The following is a 19,817-nucleotide window of genomic DNA, read 5'->3' on the forward strand; positions in this document are numbered from 1 at the left end:
GAAGCACTATTTCTAGGTTAGCGGAGTGTGTAACCTGAAGCATATGTAACCTGAAGCGTATGTAACCAAAGGTACCACTGTATTTCCAAGTAAATGAGGTATTTAAAGAAGATAAAAAGAAAGGATTCAGTTATACTTTATCTAGATTTCAAAGAGAAATTATAGATGACAATACCAAATTACTGAAGATGTATAATTTATTGCTAGAATGGGAAACCAAAGATGAAGAGGTTAAATGTGTAATGATTAAATGGGCACAACATTTAGGACATAACATACAAATGGAAGATTGGGAAAAATTATGGCAATTGGATTTAAAATTTACTGACTGTATAACTTTGAAGGAGAACTATATGAAAACGATGTATTGATGGTATATGACTCCTGTTAAACTTGTAAGAAGATATAGAACAAGCTCCAATAAGTGCTGGAAGTGTAAAGAGAAAGAAGGTATGTTTTATCACATGTGGTGGAGGGACGGGGGAGCGGAGGAAGTGAACCGCCCCCGGCACCACTATTCCGGTAGGGTGCCATCACGGCGCCCCCTGGACACACGCTGTGTACCCTGTGTGCACTGGGCGCCACGCCCCCACAGACAGCACGCCACACCCCCAGAACACGTGCCACGCCCTTGCAGGAGGCGCACCACGCCCTCAGGATACGCGTCCCGCCCTCTGGGGGTGCCAGTCACGCTCCCGCCTGCTCTCCACCCCCGGTAGCGGAGCATGCAGCTTCGCCACGGATGTGGTGGAATTGGACAGGAATTGCCAAAAGAGCGGAAGAAGTTGTTTATGTATTCTGCAGTGGCAGCTAGGATTCTACTAGCTCAAAAATGGAAAGAGGACAAGATACCGACGAAAGAAGAATGGCAAGTCAAACTTATGGAATACGCTGGAAAAACAAAACTCACGGGAAGACAATGATAATGAAGACTTAAAAAAAAGATTGGGAACCATTCATGTTGTATCTACAGAAATATTGTAAAGAAATGGACTCACTAGCAGGATTTGAGGAAACACAACTAAGAAAACAAGTGTAAAGGTTAAGAAACAACAACATGGAAATTAATTAAGTGTAAGATGTAATTTGAAAGAAATTTGGTATAAAAATGATAAGAACATAAGAGCATTTAGCTGAAAGATCATAAAAATAAGATAAAAATTAAGCAGAAGTAGTAAATCAGAAGGGGAAGTTGAGGGAAGTCACAGGGTGGACGGGTTTCGTTTTCTTTTTTTCTCTTTTATATGATAAATGTGTTGAATACTAAATTGTAAAATTTCATATACAAAAATTTGAAAAGAAAGAAAAGAAAGAAAAACCTGCTCCTCTTTTGCTGAACCTTTGATTTGCACAAGATGTGTCTGCATCTGCCTCTCCATGGGCTGCCTCACGTAGGTCTTTTTGCTGCATTGGCCAATGAGAGACTGGCTGCCTCAAATCTTGGGGCTTTTGGTTGTGGCACCCTCACCATGCAACTGTCTCCTCGCAGGTCTTATACCGGCTTGCTTAGCATTTGGTATAGTTAGAGAGCTGGCAATCATGTGGTAAACTTTAAAAACAAACAAACACATTCTCTGATATTATATTGAGATTATCTTGGGAATTGTTACTGTTACAGTGAAATTTTGTGCATTTTTTGATATTAAAAAGTGATATTTTCCCCCTTCATTGCACACACTTTATTTAGTCATTTTAGGTTATTTAATTTGCATAGTGCTTAAATGTAAATAAAACTTCTTAGTGGTTATGAACTCTACAATTCTATGATATGAAATCATTGGACAGCAGAACAGTAGAGGGAAATGGGGGGGGGGGGACGACGACAACACCAAGCATGGTTTCCAATACGAAAAAACTTTTCTGACTCACACACAACACACACACACACACACACGGCTTGCAACAAAACATTGCAATGTGAAGTTCCCCTGTTCAGTATTCCTGCCAACCAGCCTGCCATGCCCTTTCCCACAATACTCCATTCCGCCTCCCCCCCCCCCGGTCTTTTGTTTCCCTCACTTGTCTGCTGCACACTTAGCCAGATCAGCCCTTCTGTTTTGCACCCCTCCTTAAGTTTTTCTCCTCCTCCAAATCTTGGAGTTCTCCCAAGCCTGCTGATCCGTCCAAAGGCTCCAGACTTGGAGAATGAGTTTGTGGCGAGTATATTGTGAGCAGTAAGCTGCCTCATGGGCTCTTAGAAGCTATGTTAGTCACCCCTAATCTGAACAAACATATATGTTCCTGTTGTTTAAGAGCTGGAGGACTTCATTTCACGAATTTTGCACAATAGCTGCAGACTCTCCCAGGCTGAGATTAAGCAGTATGAATCTGGGTTCTGAATGATGTGTGCCCCACATTCCATCTTTCTGTCGGTCTGTTGCAGAAATGCCTTAAGAATTTCAACACCCTTTCCCCCAAGTCAGTGACTGAGTTCCAGTTCTGTCCTATAGAAAGAGAACCACTATCCTACAAAATATAATATTCAAATAAGAGAACTGGAATAATTTGAACCAAAGATTAGAAGGGGGGAGCGAGAGAGAGAGAGAATTTGCATCTTAAAAAGCAGCAGTCTCATTGACATTCTTCTCATGGATATTAAAGAAAGGCAAAGGAAAGTTGTAACTGTTGAACACCATCCAAGCATTGATACATTTTTTAGCATGGTCAGTGAGAAATGGCTCCTAGGAACTCTGAGTCTCCTCCTATTGCATTACGTCTTTGACTAAGAAAGTGACCATTTGCTCTTGGTTCCCTAAGTCGTATCAGCTTATTTCTGCCTGGCCATACAAAACTCTTAGCATATTTGAAGCCAGCATTCGTCTGCCAAAGAAGTGGCACCTCTCCCCCAACTACCATCAAGGATAAAACAATAAGCGGAGAGAGAATGACCGAAAGCAATGGAATCAGGTAAAGTAATTTTTGTAAATTCGATATTTCTTTCCTAAGAAATGGTGGCTGCAGTCCAATGCAAACTTACCAGCTAGAGTCCTACTGAACACAGCGGGGCTTGCATTGGAGTGAACATGAGGAAGGTTGATTTTTTGTGCATTCTGAGAGCTTGGACCTGATTCTGCTCTTGTAAGAAATTAAATGAGTGTTCTCTCTCATTCCATGACAACAAGTAGTAAATGTTGTAGATTTCAGCGAACGCTCCCTGTAAATCAGCAGGCTATGGGTTGCACATTTAAAACTGGTAACAAGGATAACCAAACAAGGAATTCTTTGTCAATGACAATGTCTCATTTGCTGAATTTGACTTGGGAAAGAGAACTTTTGCCCTTCAAAAAATAGCTACTTTGCACCTTGTTTTTGGGTTTTTTTTAACAACAACAACAACCAAGCAATAATTTTAAGTTGCTGAACCTTCTAATATTAGCATACTATGTATGTTAGTACATAGATGTGATACTATTCCCCCCCTAACCCCCCCCCACCTGAAACCAGTAAATGGAGAAAATAGAACAGGAGAGAATGAAGTGGGGAAAGTAGCAATTTGCATTCTGACATGGAAACAAGTGCTGCTCAGTTGGCAGTGAAGCCAAGTCATAAGAATGCATGCAGAAAGGGGCAGGCAGGGAACGGGAAAGGTTTGTAAAATTGCAAGGTATTCTGCAAACCACATACATGTACACAAAGCAGCAAAAATTGCTGTTATGGGAGTAAAAAACCAAACAACAAATAAATAATAATAATAATAATAGTAACAACAACAACAACAACAACAACAACAACATAATTTGCACTGATTTTCTATACTAGACACCATTATGTTGTTGTTGTTGTTGTTGTTACTATTATTATTATTTATTTGTTGTTTGGTTTTTTTTTAACCAAGGTAATTCAAAGCAACTTACAACATATAAACAAACACATATGTTGAAACTGTCATAAAAGAAATAAATCTAAAAGACAGTTCTGTTTTTAAAAGGCAGGATTAGAACATCCCACCCACTCAAGGATAATTAAGAGCCAAAGACCTGGAGAAAAATAATGGAGTCTGATGTGTGACATTGGGAGTGCGGCAAGGCAAGGCACAGTTGGATTGGCTGTGGGGTTGGCTGTGGGGCCCAGTTCCCCATGGGGAACTCAATCATGCAGCTAATCCCCACTCAGAAAGCAGCTCTGCCCACCAAATGCAGGGTGCTTTGCTGGGCATAGAGCTTGCAACACCCCTTGCGGTTCCCAACTTCTCCCAAACCAGGTCACTGTCAGATAAATTGTCCTGCCCACCTCTCAAAGTTGGCTCAGGGGGTGGGGGTTAATGAGCAGGGCCAGCCACCCTGGGCTTACCTGAACAATGAATAAGACTGAAATTATTATGCAGCTCAGGACCACCATACCTCAAGGACTGCCTCTCTCCCTATGAACCTCTGAGGCCCTTCTTTGTGTGCTGCCTCCTTGAGAAATCTGGAGGGTGGCAACATGAGAAAGGGCCTTTTTTGTGGTGTCTCCTCAGTTCTGGAATGCTCTCCCCAGGGAGGCTCACCTGGCGCCTTCACTACATGTTGTTAGGCACCAGGTGAAAACATTCATTTTTAACCACATTTTATGCAAATCTGTCTCCTTTTTTCTTTTGGCGATGTGCTTCTTCTGAGTCCATGCAAAACTCTGCCTACAGACTTTCTTCCCCCTTCTTCAGGAATTTGTCAGAAGCACAGAACAACTGGAAAAATTCTGGAACAGGGCAAGAAGATTCCTCAGGTAAGCATATGTCAGGAAAGGGGATACCCACAATGTAGCCCATAATTGCCTAATTGGGCCTTCTGTGAAAGGGGGGGGTGGAGGAGGACGCACAAGAGGCCAATTAACCTGCTCCAGGTGTAGCACCCATCTTTGCTGCAGGTAAGCGTGGGGGGAGAGCAACTGCTAAAGCGCAGCAAACGCAACCTATTCCTGCGCCTGCAGCGCAACCCAAACCGCCTCCTGAGTGCACCGGCACTTTCTCCCACATAAGTTGGATGGGAGCATTCTGGATTTGTCCGTGGTAACTTTATACTGTTAACCTGAGTTTCATACCTCTCCCTGCTGTGCGCACAGAGTTTCAAATGCAACCCCTTTCCCCTCTTGTGGTCTGCGACCTCTCTTGCTCAAAGCATAATCAGGAAAAAGCCAAAAATGAACTAGTTGTCGGTGTCTGCAGAATAAAGGAGCTTTTGTGGGGACCTAGAATGGCTTTTCTGTTCCTCAACAACTTTGTGCAGGGTTTCGATGGCACTCTGCCATTTCTTGCTATGGGAGCATTTTGCCATTGTTGAACAGAGCCAGCTTTAAAAAGGGGCTTCCTTGCTTCTGGGACTCAGAAGGGCTTCCTCATTGTGTCTGTTCCTCCTTTGTGTGCCGCAACTTCCTCAGTGGTGAGAAGAGCCCTCTTGGATCAGACCAAAATCCAGTCTGATCCAGCATTGGGTTCCCTAAGGGGGGGGGGCAGTTTGAATCAGTCTGCATTGAAAGGCAAAACTATTTCTACTTCCCCAAACAGTATTCTCACTGAAACCTAGCCATCCTTTGAAATTTGCACTTTGTTTAATTTTGCAATGCAGTTTTCCCACCAAATAATGCACACAAAAATGTATATACTGAGGATAAAGTGTGCCACTGGGCTGCATGTTCCTCACCGCTGTCCCACATGAATGACTTTGTGCACGTAGAAACGTGGCACAGCAATGAGAGGACAAGGCCAGATCCTTTGTCCTGGCTTCAGGAAGTTCTTATATGGAAGAGCATTCAAATATTGTATCTCCCACCTGGTGGGAAAACAAACAAAGGGGTTTTGCACCTTCAACAATTCCAAACAAGAGGGACCCTCAGGAATGTCTAGCTCAGGGATACAGAGGCCCCGTTCTGAATGAGCCTCGTTGTGTGGCGGTGGCAATCCAGAGTAGCTCCACCAAAGAGTTTCCAATCCCTTTCAAATCCTCTGCTGCCTTCCTCCCTGACTTTCCTTCCCTGGAAAAATGCAAACTTTCCCTCTGCCTTTCTTTGGGGGATTTGTTCTCCCTTTCCATGCCTTGGTGGCAAAATGATCTTCGCCTTAGTTTTTCTCTCAGCTGAGGATGCAGCACATTCCAAAAGGGACTTTCAAACTTTCTTTCCTTCCCGCCTCCTGGCTGAAGTAAGAGTCGAGTAGCACTTCCCCCACCCCTCCATGGGTTAGAAACAAGTGCTGCTCTGGGGGCTACTTGAGAACTAAGTGTGTTGTTGTTGAGCTAAGCCTTGTCCTATTCTGACTGCCAAACCCTCTACCTCCATGCTTACCAAATGTCTGTCTCCCCTCCATGGATTCAAGTCCTCCCTCCCTGCCACTTTCTGGATCCCTTCACTTTGTCGCACTCTAGCACAGCCATGAAATAAAACACATGGCTCTGTAGCAGTGATGCATCTGAGTTGCAGCTGCAGGAGAGAGGCTCCTTCTTATGCGTTGCACTGGTCCTGGGTTGGGGGTGGGGGCTGAAGACCTTTTGCTCTTTCTGCAGTGGGGTCTCTGCAATATCCCAGTCTCCAGGGCCCTGGAGTCACCCCACCAACATAAGAGGGGAGCTGTTTAGCCACTGCATGCTCCAAAGTTGAGCATTCAGGAACTCCGAAAACATTCAGTGCCTCCATTTCCAGACAATGGGATGCAGCAAGTTCTGTGACATGCAGCGGAACTTCCAGGAAAATACGACTTAGGTCACTCTGAAAGTGATGTTGGAGCAGCCTGCGTCCTTTGCCCAGTATGTGCACAGCAAATAGCAGATCTTGGTGAAAGGCAACATTCTAATGAATTCCTCCTCCTCCTCCTCCTCCTCCTCCTTATTTTATAAGATTATTGTATCATCTTAGAAGGTTGCACAATCTTAGAAGGGTCATGGCTGTGACTATTGTGAAGGACCCCACACTTCTGAATTTGCTACCTCACTCCTGGTGTTGGGTTGGCCTCTGTGCGAAACAAGGCCCTGAACTAGATGGACCTTTGGTCTGAATCTTGGGCTCTTATTATAGAATCATAGAGTTGGAAGAGACCACAAGGGCCATCGAGTCCAACCCCCTGCCAAGCAGGAAACACCATCAGAGCACTCCTGACATATGGTTGTCAAGCCTCTGCTTAAAGACCTCCAAAGTAGGAGACTCCACCACACTCCTTGGCAGCAAATTCCACTGTCAAACAGCTCTTACTGTCAGGAAGTTCTTCCTAATGTTTAGGTGGAATCTTCTTTCTTGTAGTTTGGATCCATTGCTCTGTGTCCGCTTCTCTGGAGCAGCAGAAAACAACCTTTCTCCCTCCTCTATGTGACATCCTTTTATATATTTGAACATGGCTATCATATCACCCCTTAACCTCCTCTTCTCCAGGCTAAACATGCCCAGCTCCCTTAGCCGTTCCTCATAAGGCATCGTTTCCAGGCCTTTGACCATTTTGGTTGCCCTCCTCTGGACACGTTCCAGTTTGTCAGTGTCCTTCTTGAACTGTGGTGCCCAGAACTGGACACAGTACTCCAGGTGAGGTCTGACCAGAGCAGAATACAGTGGCACTATTACTTCCCTTGATCTAGATGCTATACTCCTATTGATGCAGCCCAGAATTGCATTGGCTTTTTTTTAAAAAAAAGATATTTATTAAAAGTTTTTAAGATATAACAAGAAAAAGGAAAAATAAACATACAAAATAAAAAACAGTTAAAAACACACATTGATTTTCAATAACATATCTTCCATACACTTATTTCCTCAGACCTCCTCATACCTCCCTTCTTTGTATTCCAGTTCGATTTGTTAGTTCAGCAAATCCTTACCACTAAACTTTTACCCATTTGTAAAAAAATTTCATATCTCTTAAAGCATTACAGCTGCATTGGCTTTTTTAGCTGCCGCGTCACACTGTTGGCTCATGTCAAGTTTGTGGTCAACCAAGACTCCTAGATCCTTTTCACATGTACTGCTCTCAAGCCAGATGTCACCCATCTTGTATTTGTGCCTCTCATTTTTTTTGCCCAAGTGCAATACTTTACATTTCTCCCTGTTAAAATTCATCTTGTTTATTAGCTATGATAAGAATGAAACCTCCATGTCCAAATACAGTATACCTCTGAATATCAGGCAGCAGGGGTAAACATTAACAAGAAGTGAGGACTATTGCCTTCAAGCCTGGCTTCCTGCTGGCAACTGGTTGGCTACGGGGGGGGGGGGCAGGACATTGGACCCTAATGGATATTTAGACTTACTCAGCAGAGCTCTTACCTTCTTAGCGCTCCAAGCTTTTGTAGTTTTTATTCCTTTAAAAATCTTTCCAGAGGCGGCGCGAAACGGCAATGGCGGTCTCCTTCGAGTTGTGAAGGGGAAGCTTTGCAGAAACGGGTCGTCCGCTACGGCGAAGCGGAGACCCACACCGGAAAACCACAGGCAGAGTGAGCCTGTGGCCGTGGGACTCGGCGGGCACCAGAAGCGCCCCCCGAAACGAAGAAGGAACCCCGTAAGGGGCCCCAGAACGTGGAAGGGCTGGCGCGGTGCTGTGAGTCGATCGCTCTTTCTGCGGAAGTGAAGCCGCTTAGCTGCTGCCGATGAGTGCTGACCTTTTTTCCTGGAACATCCGATTTGAAAACTACTAACCCATGAGTAAGAGAGACTGAAGGATTTGGGGACTAAATTGATTTAAAATTCGGCTAAAGCGGGAGACGCAACCAGGAAGTCCGTCTCCCAGCCCTGCTTAAGGATTCAAAGCAAAAGACTTTGATCTGCTGGAAGCCTTTGAAGTGGCATTAAGAGTTTTTAACTCGTGCATCATTCGAGCTGTTTTTAAGAGACTAAGGGGTGTAAATTTTTTTTTGGTTTTGGACTTGGCTTACCTCTTCCTTGTGGATTTACAAATGCATTAAGAAACCCAAAGACTCGGGCTGTCAGATTAAACAGAGCTGTCAAATTGCGGACTTTGCTTGGCTATTGGAACTGTTACATTTGAGCGTTATTGGACTAGATACATTGAAATATTGTTTCTCGCACTCTTCAGAGACATTGTTTCACAGTAAGGACTTACTCTGTTTACTATAAGAGAGCTGAAGGTCCTTTTTAAGGCTGTTCGGACATTATTGGAGTAACAAATTTATTCTTTCCCTCGAGATACTTTTACACTCCCCCTAGAGGATTTTGGATTTACAGCTGTCTGGGACTTGTTTTTTTGTTTTGTTTCAACTCTCTCCTGTCTTGTTGTTTACTCTCTGGACTTGTGGATTCCCATGGGACTATACACGGTTTGACCTTGACACGTAGACAGGAGTGGAATAAGTGGCTTTGGGAAAACAAGATCGGCTAAAGCTAAAGCTAAACAATTAACGCAAACAACTTTGACTACACAGCCACGTAGATCATCTGTCCCTGCTATTTTAGGGGCACAAGAGGAAGAAACTGAGCAGACTTTGCTAGAAGGTATGGCTGCAGGAGGATCTGCTTCAGTATTAGACCAAATCTTGGGAAAATTGGAAAGTTTGGATAAAAAGGCAGATGAGCATTCTGCGAAAATTGATCAAGCCACAGCCAGTGTTAATAAATTGACTGAACAAGTTGCCCAGCATGCACAAGCAATTGGGAACCTTTTTGAAGCCACCACAGAAAATCATAAATTAGCTGCGGAAGCTAATCAAAAAGCTGAAGCATTAAAGGAAGAAGTAAAGCCACTGCACAAACAGATTGGTGAACAGCAGGCCTACCTGTCTATGATTGAATTATGAAATAGGGAAAACAATCTCAGACTGAGGGCAATTCCAGAACTTGAACAAGGGGACTTAATTGATTACTTGACAAAAGAATTCTCCAAGTTCTGGGCTTTAGAGGAAGATAAGGACTTTAAAATTGTAAGCGCCTTCAGACTGGGAAGAGTGGCAAGGAAAGATAGACCCAGAGACTGCTTGATTATATTGAGATCCAAGCAAGAAAGAGATAAAATATTAAGTCTACATTACGAAAAGTCACTTGTAATTCAAGACAGGAGAGCAGAAATTTACAAAGACATCCCGAAACAACTTTTGGACCTTAGATCTACTTATACAGAGCTAGAAAGATTGTTGAGGAGCAACTCAATTCCTTTTAGGTGGGAATTTCCTCAAGGATTATCTTTTAATTTCAGAGGGAAGAAAGTGAAAATTAAAACAGCCGAGGATCAAGAAAAGTTTTTGAACGACTACGGAGAAGACCTTCAGAAAAGGATTTTTGGAATTCCAGGGTCTGGGCCTTTGCCTGTACCTACATCTTTGCCTATACCCACACCTTTGGGGCCTGAGGACCAGAAGAAAGAAACGCCACCACCAAGTGAATAGCAGATTGGTCCAGGATGTCTCTGCAACTTCTCAGTTGGAACATTAATGGCGGTAACTCCCCGGAAAAAAGGAGAAGAATATTCCATATATTAAAGAAAGAACAATTGGACATTATTTGCTTGCAGGAAATGCATGTGACTAGGCTCCACAGAAAAGTGTTAATTAACAAGAGATTAGGCCAAGAATTTATTTCATCGGACAGTGTTAAGAAAAGAGGAGTGGTGATTTATGCAAAGGAGAGCCTATCACCAAAATTCCTATTTAAAGATGAGCAAGGAAGAATTCTGGCAATAGAGATACAAACCCAAGGTGAGAAGTTTTTGATATTGGGAATTTATGCACCGAACGAGGGGAAATCAGAATTTTACAAGAAGCTGCACGAGACAATGCTAGACTATCTGGACTATAGCAACATTATTATGATGGGAGATATGAACGGGGTGGTTTCTACAAACATGGATAAGTCACAAAACCAAAACTTGACAAAAGACGGCAGACTACCCAAAACCTTTTTTGAGCTAACTGACAATATGGACTTGATTGATATCTGGGGGACAAAGAACCCCCTAGGAAGAGAAGGAACATTCTTTTCTGAAGCCCATCTGACATGGACAAAAATCGACCACAAGGGCCATCGAGTCCAGCAGGGGGTTGGACTCGATGGCCCTTGTGGTCTCTTCCAACTCTATGATTCTATGATTCTATGACCATATGGATAACTAGAGGACTGGCACCTAAGACTAGAAAAGTGGAAATCTGCCCAAAGACCTGCTCTGACCATAACACAATGAAAATGGAAATGAGACTAATTCCAACTGGCTCCTTCAGATGGAAGATGAATGACACCCTGCTAAGAGATCAGGAGATCACCAAGAAGGCCCAAAAGACTTTAAGAGACTATTTTGAAATAAACTTGAACACCACGGTGGAAAAAAGAGTAATCTGGGCTGCAAGTAAAGCTGTTATGAGGGGGTTTCTGATACAACAGAATACGATAAAGAAAAAAGCACAGAATGAAAAAAAGGATAAGATCTTGGAGAAAATAAGAGAAGGTGAGAAAAAGTTAAGATTGAAACCAAAGTCACAGGAGATCCTGAGAGAAATCAAATTTCACCAAGCACAATACGCCAAACTGATAAATCAAGAAGTTGAGTGGAAAATTAAGTTAATGAAACAAAGGACATTTGAATCAGCAAATAAATGTGGGAAACTGCTAGCATGGCAGTTGAAAAAGAGACAAAAATTGAACACGGTCACAAACCTAGAGATTGAAGGGAGAAACATTCAGAACCCTGAGGAAATTAGAAAGTGCTTCCAGAGATATTTTAAACAACTTTATACGCAAGGGCCGCAAAAAGAGATTGAGATAGACCAATTTCTAAAAAAAAAAAATGGATTACCAAAACTATCTCAGGAAAAGAAGACAATCCTGAATTACAAAATAACACAACAAGAAATTGAAGGTGCCATTCAGAACATGCAACTAGGCAAATCTCCAGGGCCAGATGGACTTTCCTCCAAGTACTATAAGATACTGAAAGACTATTTGACACAACCATTGATGGAGGTTTGCAATGAGATCATGGAGGGGAAGAAGGCACCGGAATCGTGGAAAGAAGCTTTCATCACATTGATACCCAAATCGGAAACTGAAAAGACACAACTTAAGAACTACCGTCCCATCTCTCTCCTGAATGTGGATTACAAAATTTTTGCAGATATTTTGGCAACTAGACTTTAAAAAGTGTTAAATGAAGTAATTCATAAAGATCAGGCAGGTTTTCTCCCTGGTAGACATTTGTTTGACAACACTAGGAACATTATTGACATTTTGGAACTTTTGCAAACAAACATTAATACAAAAGCAGTGTTAATTTTTATAGATGCGGAGAAGGCCTTTGACAATATCTCATGGAAGTTCATGAAGAAAAACCTTGAAGGGATGGGAGTGGGACAGGGGTTTGAAAATGGGATAGAGGCAATTTATTCAGAGCAAAAAGCTAAATTGATAGTTAACAATGTGGTGACAGAAGAGTTTAAAATTGAAAAAGGAACACGACAAGGTTGCCCTATTTCCCCTCTGTTATTTATCTCGGTCCTGGAGGTGCTTTTGAATATGATTAGAGGGGACCGGTTGGTTGAAGGGATTAAGGTTGGAGCCAAACAGTACAAACTTAAAGCTTTTGCAGATGACCTGGTTTTAACACTACAGGAGCCAGAATTTAGTACGAAAAGAGTTTTAGAATTGATTCATGAGTTTGGTCGGGTGGCGGGATTTAAACTAAACAAGCAAAAAACCAAGGTTTTGGGGGAAAATTTGACACCTTTGGAATCAGAGAGGTTTCAGAAAGAGACAGATTTAAATGTGGTTAAAAAGGTGAAATACCTAGGGGTTAACTTGACTGCAAAAAAATTGAATTTATTTAAAGATAATTATGAAAAGTGTTGGTCAGAAATTAAAAAGGATTTAGAAACTTGGTCAAGATTGAAGCTTTCCTTGTTGGGCCGAATTGCTGCTATAAAGATGAATGTGTTGCCAAAAATGTTGTTTCTGTTTCACACCCTACAGATTGTGGACAGAGTGGAATGTTTTGGAAAGTGGCAGAGAGATATCTCTAAGTTTGTCTGGCAAGGCAAAAAGCCCAGAATAAAATTTAAAATACTAACTGACGCAAAGGAAAGAGGGGGGTTTGCCCTGCCGGACTTAAGGTTATATTATGAAGCTGCAGCTTTCTGCTGGATGAAAGATTGGTTACTTATTGAGAACACTGATGTCCTGGATCTGGAAGGGTTCAATAATGTTTTTGGATGGCATGCTTATTTGTGGTACGACAAGGTAAAGGTTCATAAAGCTTTCAAGAACCATATTGTCAGGAAAGCAATATTTAATGTCTGGATAAAATACAAAGACTTACTAGAAAACAAGACCCCAAGGTGGTTGTCACCAATGGAAGCTAAGGCTTGGAAAAGACTCAATATGGAGGCTGAATGGCCGAAATATTGGGAAATAATAGAGAAAGTTGGAGATACTTGGAGGCTGCAGAGTTTGGAGAAATTAAAGGATAAAGTGCGAGATTGCTTACATTATGCTCAGATTAAAGAGGTTTTCAATTTGGACAAAAAGATAGGATTCCAGGTGGAAAAATCAAAATTAGAAACAGAATTGTTAGAACCCAAGACTAAGGTACTCTCAAAAATGTACAACTTGCTGTTAAAATGGAATACTCAAGATGAAACAGTTAAATCAGCCATGATAAAATGGGCGCAGGACATTGGGTACAACATTATGTTTGCAGACTGGGAAAGGTTATGGACCACCGGTGTGAAGTTTACGGCATCTAATGCCTTGAAAGAAAATATCATGAAAATGATATATAGGTGGTACATGACCCCAGTCAAGCTTGCAAAAATATACCATTTGCATGATAATAAATGTTGGAAATGTAAAGAGACTGAAGGGACTTTCTTTCACCTCTGGTGGACTTGTCCGAGAGTGAAGGCCTTCTGGGAAATGATCTATAATGAGTTAAAAAAGGTATTTAAGTATACCTTCCTTAAAAAACCAGAGGCCTTCCTTTTAGGCATTGTTGGCCAGAAGGTGTTAAAGAAGGACAGAACTTTTTTTATGTACGCAACAACAACAGCAAGAATACTCATCGCAAAATATTGGAAGACACAAGATTTGCCCACACTGGAAGAATGGCAGATGCAACTGACAGACTACATGGAGCTGGCTGAAATGACGGGCAGAATCCGAGACCTGGGAGAAGAGACAGTGGAAGAGGACTGGAAAAAGTTTAAAGACTATTTACAAAAATATTATAAGTTGTATGAATGTTAAGAAAGTGCACGAAAGGAAATAACATGGCATCAGCAATTCAGTTGAAAGATATATGAGAATAAGTGGAAATTAATGATAAAGATGAAATTTGAAGTAATGTTATGTCTAAACCAAGCAGTTAAGCATTCGACAAAAATATTTAAAGTCTGAGGCATAATATATGAGAACTAGAAAATAAGAATTGAAATAAGGTAATAAATTGCTGTTTATAACTTTATTACGGAGAATGCAGGAAAGGGAGGTGTGAGGAAGTCCAGATAGTTATGAAAAAATGAGATAAGAACAGTTATGATCTTTTTTATTTTATGTTTGTGTTTTTGTCTACTTGTGCTTCTTCTGTTACTTTGTTACTTTTTGGTGAAGGTATTGTATATGTTTGGTGACTTTCTTTTGTCTAAAACTTACAATAAAATATTTTTTTAAAAAAAATAAAAATAAAAATCTTGACAGTGAGGAATTGCATCTAAATGCCAAATCCCACCTTCTCTATAGCAGAATAAGCTGCCTGTAGAATGGGTGGCAAGCACTGAGACATCATTAATGAGAAAATTGTTATAGGCCACCTCAATCGCTAAGCATGGAGAAACTTCGGGGATTCCAGGGCTCCGTTTCCTTGGAGATGGCGGTGTCTGGAGGATGTGTGGTTTTAGTTGCACACATATAGAACCTGAGCCTAAGATGGAGGGGCTCACAGCATTAACGCCCCAACAGATGTTGCTTCTCCATTAGTCTCAGCTTGAGAAGTAGCACAGAACAAGCAGGGTTCTGGGTCTCCGGATTCAGTGGCAGACCTTGGCAACTCGGATTTCAGTGGCCCCCTGTGTGATGCCAACCTCTGGTGCCCCCCACCTCTCGCCTTCCATTGGACACCATAGTTGTGGCACCTGCTGCAGTGCCTGCAAGGCTCCCTGCCCTGTGCAACTGAACTGGCCTAGATCTGCCTCTGCCTGCTTCCAGCTCAGCTCTCTCCCCCCACTCTACCCACAGTTCTCCTCCCAAGCAGCTAGTGGGGGTGGGAGTAAAGGCCACCCAATAGCCTGGAGGGCAGTTAGCTCTTACAACTGAGCTCGGGGTTTTTAATATGCTGATGAAGACCCTTAGGTGGCCCCCTAAGGTCACTTAGCCTTACAAAGAAACCTGTCTGACCAGTCCAGCAACCTCCTCCATGAGATTCCAGTCCTCCCTGGGCCCAAGAGCCCAAGATCTGGATGGGACCCAGGGCATCATACAGACTGGCCCTGCTCCTGCAAAACACAAGAGAATATTTCATTGTCTGCATGGAGATGCATGGGTGCTGCAGCAGTCTTCTATTTCTCTGCCTGTTCCCCAGTGCCTCTCTGGACCACGTCTGCTGATGGGCTGGTTAAGCTGAGGATGGACCCCACATGTCTGCAAGCTCCCATAACTGTTCATCAGATGTTTCAAGAATCCTTAGAGAAATATGGGTCTCTCAATGCAATGGTCAGCAAGAAGGATGGGGAATGGGAAAAGATCACCTTTGCTGAGTATTACAACTATTCTCGCAAAGCGGCTAAAAGCTTCCTGAAGGTAAACTTGGGGGGCCTGAAGCGGGAGATCCAAAATGCTGTCCTTTGGGGTGTGGCTCTTGTGTGGTTGCTTTTCAGAGTAATTTTTAAAGCTTAAGGAGAGGTGTGAACAATAAGGCCACCCAATAAGAACAGACGAGCATCCCAGGAGGGTGGGCAGGTCCCTGGCAGGAGGACCAACAGCCCCAACGTCGAGAGCAAGCCTGAGAGATGTCTGGTCCAGAAGCTGTCTGTGTCTCGGGGGGGGGGGTACTGATGTGCCAGTGGGCCAAGCTCATAGTGTTTCTATTAGTGTTTCAAGCCCTAGCAACTTGGGACCAGCTGACCTACAAGATGGCCTTACAAGGCTGCTTCAATTTGCAGAACTGGCACTATTGTAGGTGCCACATAATCCCAGTTCCACATGTGCTGGAAACTGATCTTTTAGTGCAGCAGCACCTGCACACTGGAACTTCCCACCTATTGACCTCAGGCAGCATTCAGACTCCTATTTCTTTTGCAAAAAAATGTGCTTTATCTTCTCTCTCTCTTTCTCTCTCCAGCTTGGCCTTGAGCGATTCCACAGTGTAGCGATACTTGGGTTCAATTCCACAGAATGGTTCATTTCAGCCGTGGGAGCTGTTTTTGCTGGGTAAGCTTTGGAGGAGGCATACAGGACTTATTTCAGGCACTGTTCAGCCAACCTTGCTTTGCAAGATCAGAAACAAAAGGAACCACCATTTATTCCATTATGTCACCACCTCACCAGTATTTCCTTTCTTCCAGCTTGGAACCCTGAGCACATGTGCTTAGTTTTTGCAAGACTATATCCTGGGGAACTCATTTTATTGGCCGAGGGAGCCGGGTTACAGCTTCTGGGTCATGTGGCCAGCATGACTAAGCCGCTTCTGGTGAACCAGAGCAGCACACGGAAATGCCGTTTCTTTGAGGTGCTTTCGAACTGCTAGGTTGGCAGGAGCAGGGACTGAGCAACGGGAGCAAACCCCGTTGCGGGGATTCGAACCGCCAACCTTCCGATCAGCAAGCCCTAGGCTCTGTGGTTTAACCCACAGCGCCACCCGCATCCCAAGAGGTCAGGGTAGAAGACTCCAATTTCCAGTGTTACTTGCACTGTTTCCATTACACTGCTGTTTAGTTTCCAACAAAAATTACATCATTGGGCTTGCTGTCCACTGTGGTGGAATTTTGTGCAATTAGCTGCATTGTTATTATTATGTAATAATACATAACGGTATTATATTATTATACCGTTAGTTTCAGTGTGAAAGAAACACAATGACAATGGGTGTATATCATCCATTATGTGTTGATTTGTGGACTGAAAGCAACAATAACAGTAAATACAGTCCATATGCATCAGACTGATTTCCATTCTGGACACAGGACGAATGAGTAAACATTGTCAATTTCCACACCAGTTTCCGTCGGCATCCTCCAACCTCCTGAGCCACAGATCCCCCAGCCTTATGAGTAATTCTGGCAGGGTGAGGAAGGAGCCTTGGAGTACCTGGTGTGACCGAAGCCCTTGCAAGGATGGTCACATTTCCTATCTGGACTTGGAATAACCAGCCAGATTACCAGTGTGGCTAGAAGCTGATGCTGGAAGCTAGAGAGACAGAGGCATCTCTGCTCAGCACTGGACCCCCGGCGGGGGGGGGGGGAGCTTCCCTGGCAACCTAATGGGGGAGTAACATCTGCTGGAGGGTTAATGCTGTGACTGCCTCCATCCCATGCTCAGTTTGTGTATGGGTGTAAATAAAACCATAGGTCCTAAAGACACCACCGTCTCTGCTGACCTTTGTTGCAAGGAAAGTGCAGGAGCCCCTAGAGCCTCTCGGAGACGGAGGTGCGCACAACATTGCCAGGAAGCAAAGCTTTCATTTTTTAAAAGTGTCTTTCCCTCCCCTTCCAGCGGCATTGTGACAGGGATCTACACAACCAGTTCTCCTGAGGTCTGCCACTACATTGCTCAGGACTGCCGAGCTAATATCATTGTGGTCGAAAACCAGAAACAACTGGACAAAATCACGCAAGTAAGAGACTCCAGCTTCTTCTTCTTTTTACTGACCTGCCCAAGAAAGTTTGTGCCAGAAAGCTAACCCATTCCCAGAGGAATTGACTGGAGGCTGAAAGGCAAGGCGGGTTGCAGCTGGAGAAGGACCATGCTCTGGAGAAGGCCCCTGCTCTGCATGCAGAAGGTCTCAGGTTCAATCCCTGCCACCCCCAGTTAACAGGATCAGATAGCAGATGCTAAGAAATAACCTTCTGCCAAAGAGCTGCTGCCAGCCAGGGAAGACAATACTGGGCCAGGTGGAGCAGCGCTCTCATCTGTCTGCAGGAGGGCCTTGTTTTCTGGGAAGGCCTGAAGAGCAGAGTCAGGCCTCACTGAGTTGGGTTGTATTCCATCAGCCTGAGCAGCTGCAGATGAGGAGGACACTCCCCAGATCAGCAGACCTTGCGCTGGTGCTGGCGAAGGGGAGGCTGTGTGGGTGGTAGTGCCCCCTGGGGGGGGATCACTTGGCAGGGTGCTGGGAGGCAAGGGGCGGCATTGAAAAGCTGGGCTCACTAGATCAAGTTCATCCATTTTGTTGAATTAATTAAACCAAATACAAGCACCCCCTACTTACTCACATTTTACTTGCATGCAACTGTGTATACGCACAGCACCAAGAAATACCGGTAAATAAATAGAGTCCAGCCAGGTAATGGTGGGAGAGAGCTGGAAAGTCCTCATGACTCCCAAGGAGACCCTCCCTGGAGCCTGAAGGGGACAGCAGTGAGGGCAAAGGATGCCCCAGAGAGACCAGTGGCACAGCGGGGATCATCGGCTGAGGGGAGGACTGCAGGGCCTGCGCCCTTCCAGGGCCTTTTCCAGCTGGCCCAGGCCCTCATTTGGAACAAACTTTTGGGGAAGTGTGGGAAGTTGTTCTGCTATTGCTTCCCTGTTCCAAGTGGTTAATGTGTTTTAAAATGTCCTTAAGCAGCCGGTGGCATTTTAAATTTTTCTTTCTTTTTCTCCTTTTTTGCTTTGTTGGGGGTGGGTGGGTGGGATGGATATCTGGTTGGGGATTAATTTTAGTATAATTGTTCTGTTTTTGTTCTTTTATTGGTTGTTGTATAGTTTGCGTTTTGTTTTTAAGGGGCAGCATCAGGGCTGCCGGGGAGTGGGGCCCCAGCCAACACAATGGCTGGGACAAGGTCCACAGGGGGGGAAGCATTGGGACATCCGATCTCGGTGATCATGGGCAGGAGGAGGAGTTACGCTAAGACCAGACCATGTCATTACCAAGGAGGCAGGTTTAGTCATTGTTTGAAGACTATCCCTGCCTCTGGGTCTGGTCTTGACCGGATGGATACTGGAATCAACAAGGGAAACCCACATGACCTGAAGGTGTTGCTGTGTAATGCCAGGTCAATGATGAACAAAACCACTGCCATCCATGACTTGATCGTGGATGGAGGACTTGACCTGGCATGTGTGACAGAGACTTGGTTGGATGAAGCAGATGGGCCTGTCTTAGCTTCTGCTTGTCCACCAGGTTTCTCTTACGCACAACAACCCAGGTCATGTGGGTGGGGAGGGGGGGGTTGCAGTGATTTTTAGGAAGTCACTAGCTTGCGTCAGGTGTCCTACTGGGAAGACCCAGTTCTCTGAGTGCATGTTCTGGAAGTTAGGCAATAGGGGCAGTACAGGATTCCTTTTGATGTACCGACCTCCCCACTGCGCCAAGGATACACTAATGCGTAAAGCATGGGAAATAAACAAGATGAGCTTGAGCTCTTGGTACAGCAAACTAAATATGATATAATAGGCATCACTGAAACCTGGTGGGATAAGTTCCACGATTGGAATGTAATAATGGGGGGATACAATCTACTTCAGAGAAACAGACCAGACAAGAAAGGAGGAGGAGTGGTGTTATATGTCAGGGATGTGTATACCTGTGAAGAGATCCAAGATTTAGAACCTCAAAGCCAAAGTGAGAGCATTTGGGTCAAAATTAAGGGAGAGAAGAATAACAGAGACCTCATTGTGGGAGTTTACTATAGATCCCCAAGCCAAACGGAGGACATAGATGATGCCTTCCTGGAACAGATGGCCAAGCATGCAAAAGGAAGGGAGATAGTAGTAATGGGGGACTT

The 19,817-nt window shown here is 43.9% G+C and overlaps 1 protein-coding gene across 4 annotated transcripts in view; it reads left to right on the forward strand.

Moving 5' to 3' along the window:
- Positions 1-2,684: 2,684 nt before the first annotated feature.
- ACSBG1 (acyl-CoA synthetase bubblegum family member 1) overlaps positions 2,685-19,817 on the forward strand; it is a 37,368-nt gene continuing 20,235 nt past the window's right edge. The window contains exons 1-5 of one of the 4 annotated variants that reach the window (XM_082198058.1): positions 2,685-2,907; positions 4,619-4,701; positions 15,458-15,675; positions 16,217-16,305; positions 17,587-17,707. In XM_082198058.1, coding sequence (XP_082054184.1) covers positions 2,885-2,907; positions 4,619-4,701; positions 15,458-15,675; positions 16,217-16,305; positions 17,587-17,707 — 534 coding nt within the window. In that variant the 5' untranslated portion in view covers positions 2,685-2,884. The remainder of the gene's footprint in view (positions 2,908-4,618; positions 4,702-15,457; positions 15,676-16,216; positions 16,306-17,586; positions 17,708-19,817) is intronic. The other 3 variants (XM_082198059.1, XM_082198060.1, XM_082198061.1) reach the window with 3 other exon arrangements.

The sequence above is a fragment of the Podarcis vaucheri genome (genome assembly GCF_965113315.1).
Source record: "Podarcis vaucheri genome assembly, chromosome: 14".
In the NCBI taxonomy this organism is placed as follows: Eukaryota; Metazoa; Chordata; class Lepidosauria; order Squamata; family Lacertidae; genus Podarcis; species Podarcis vaucheri.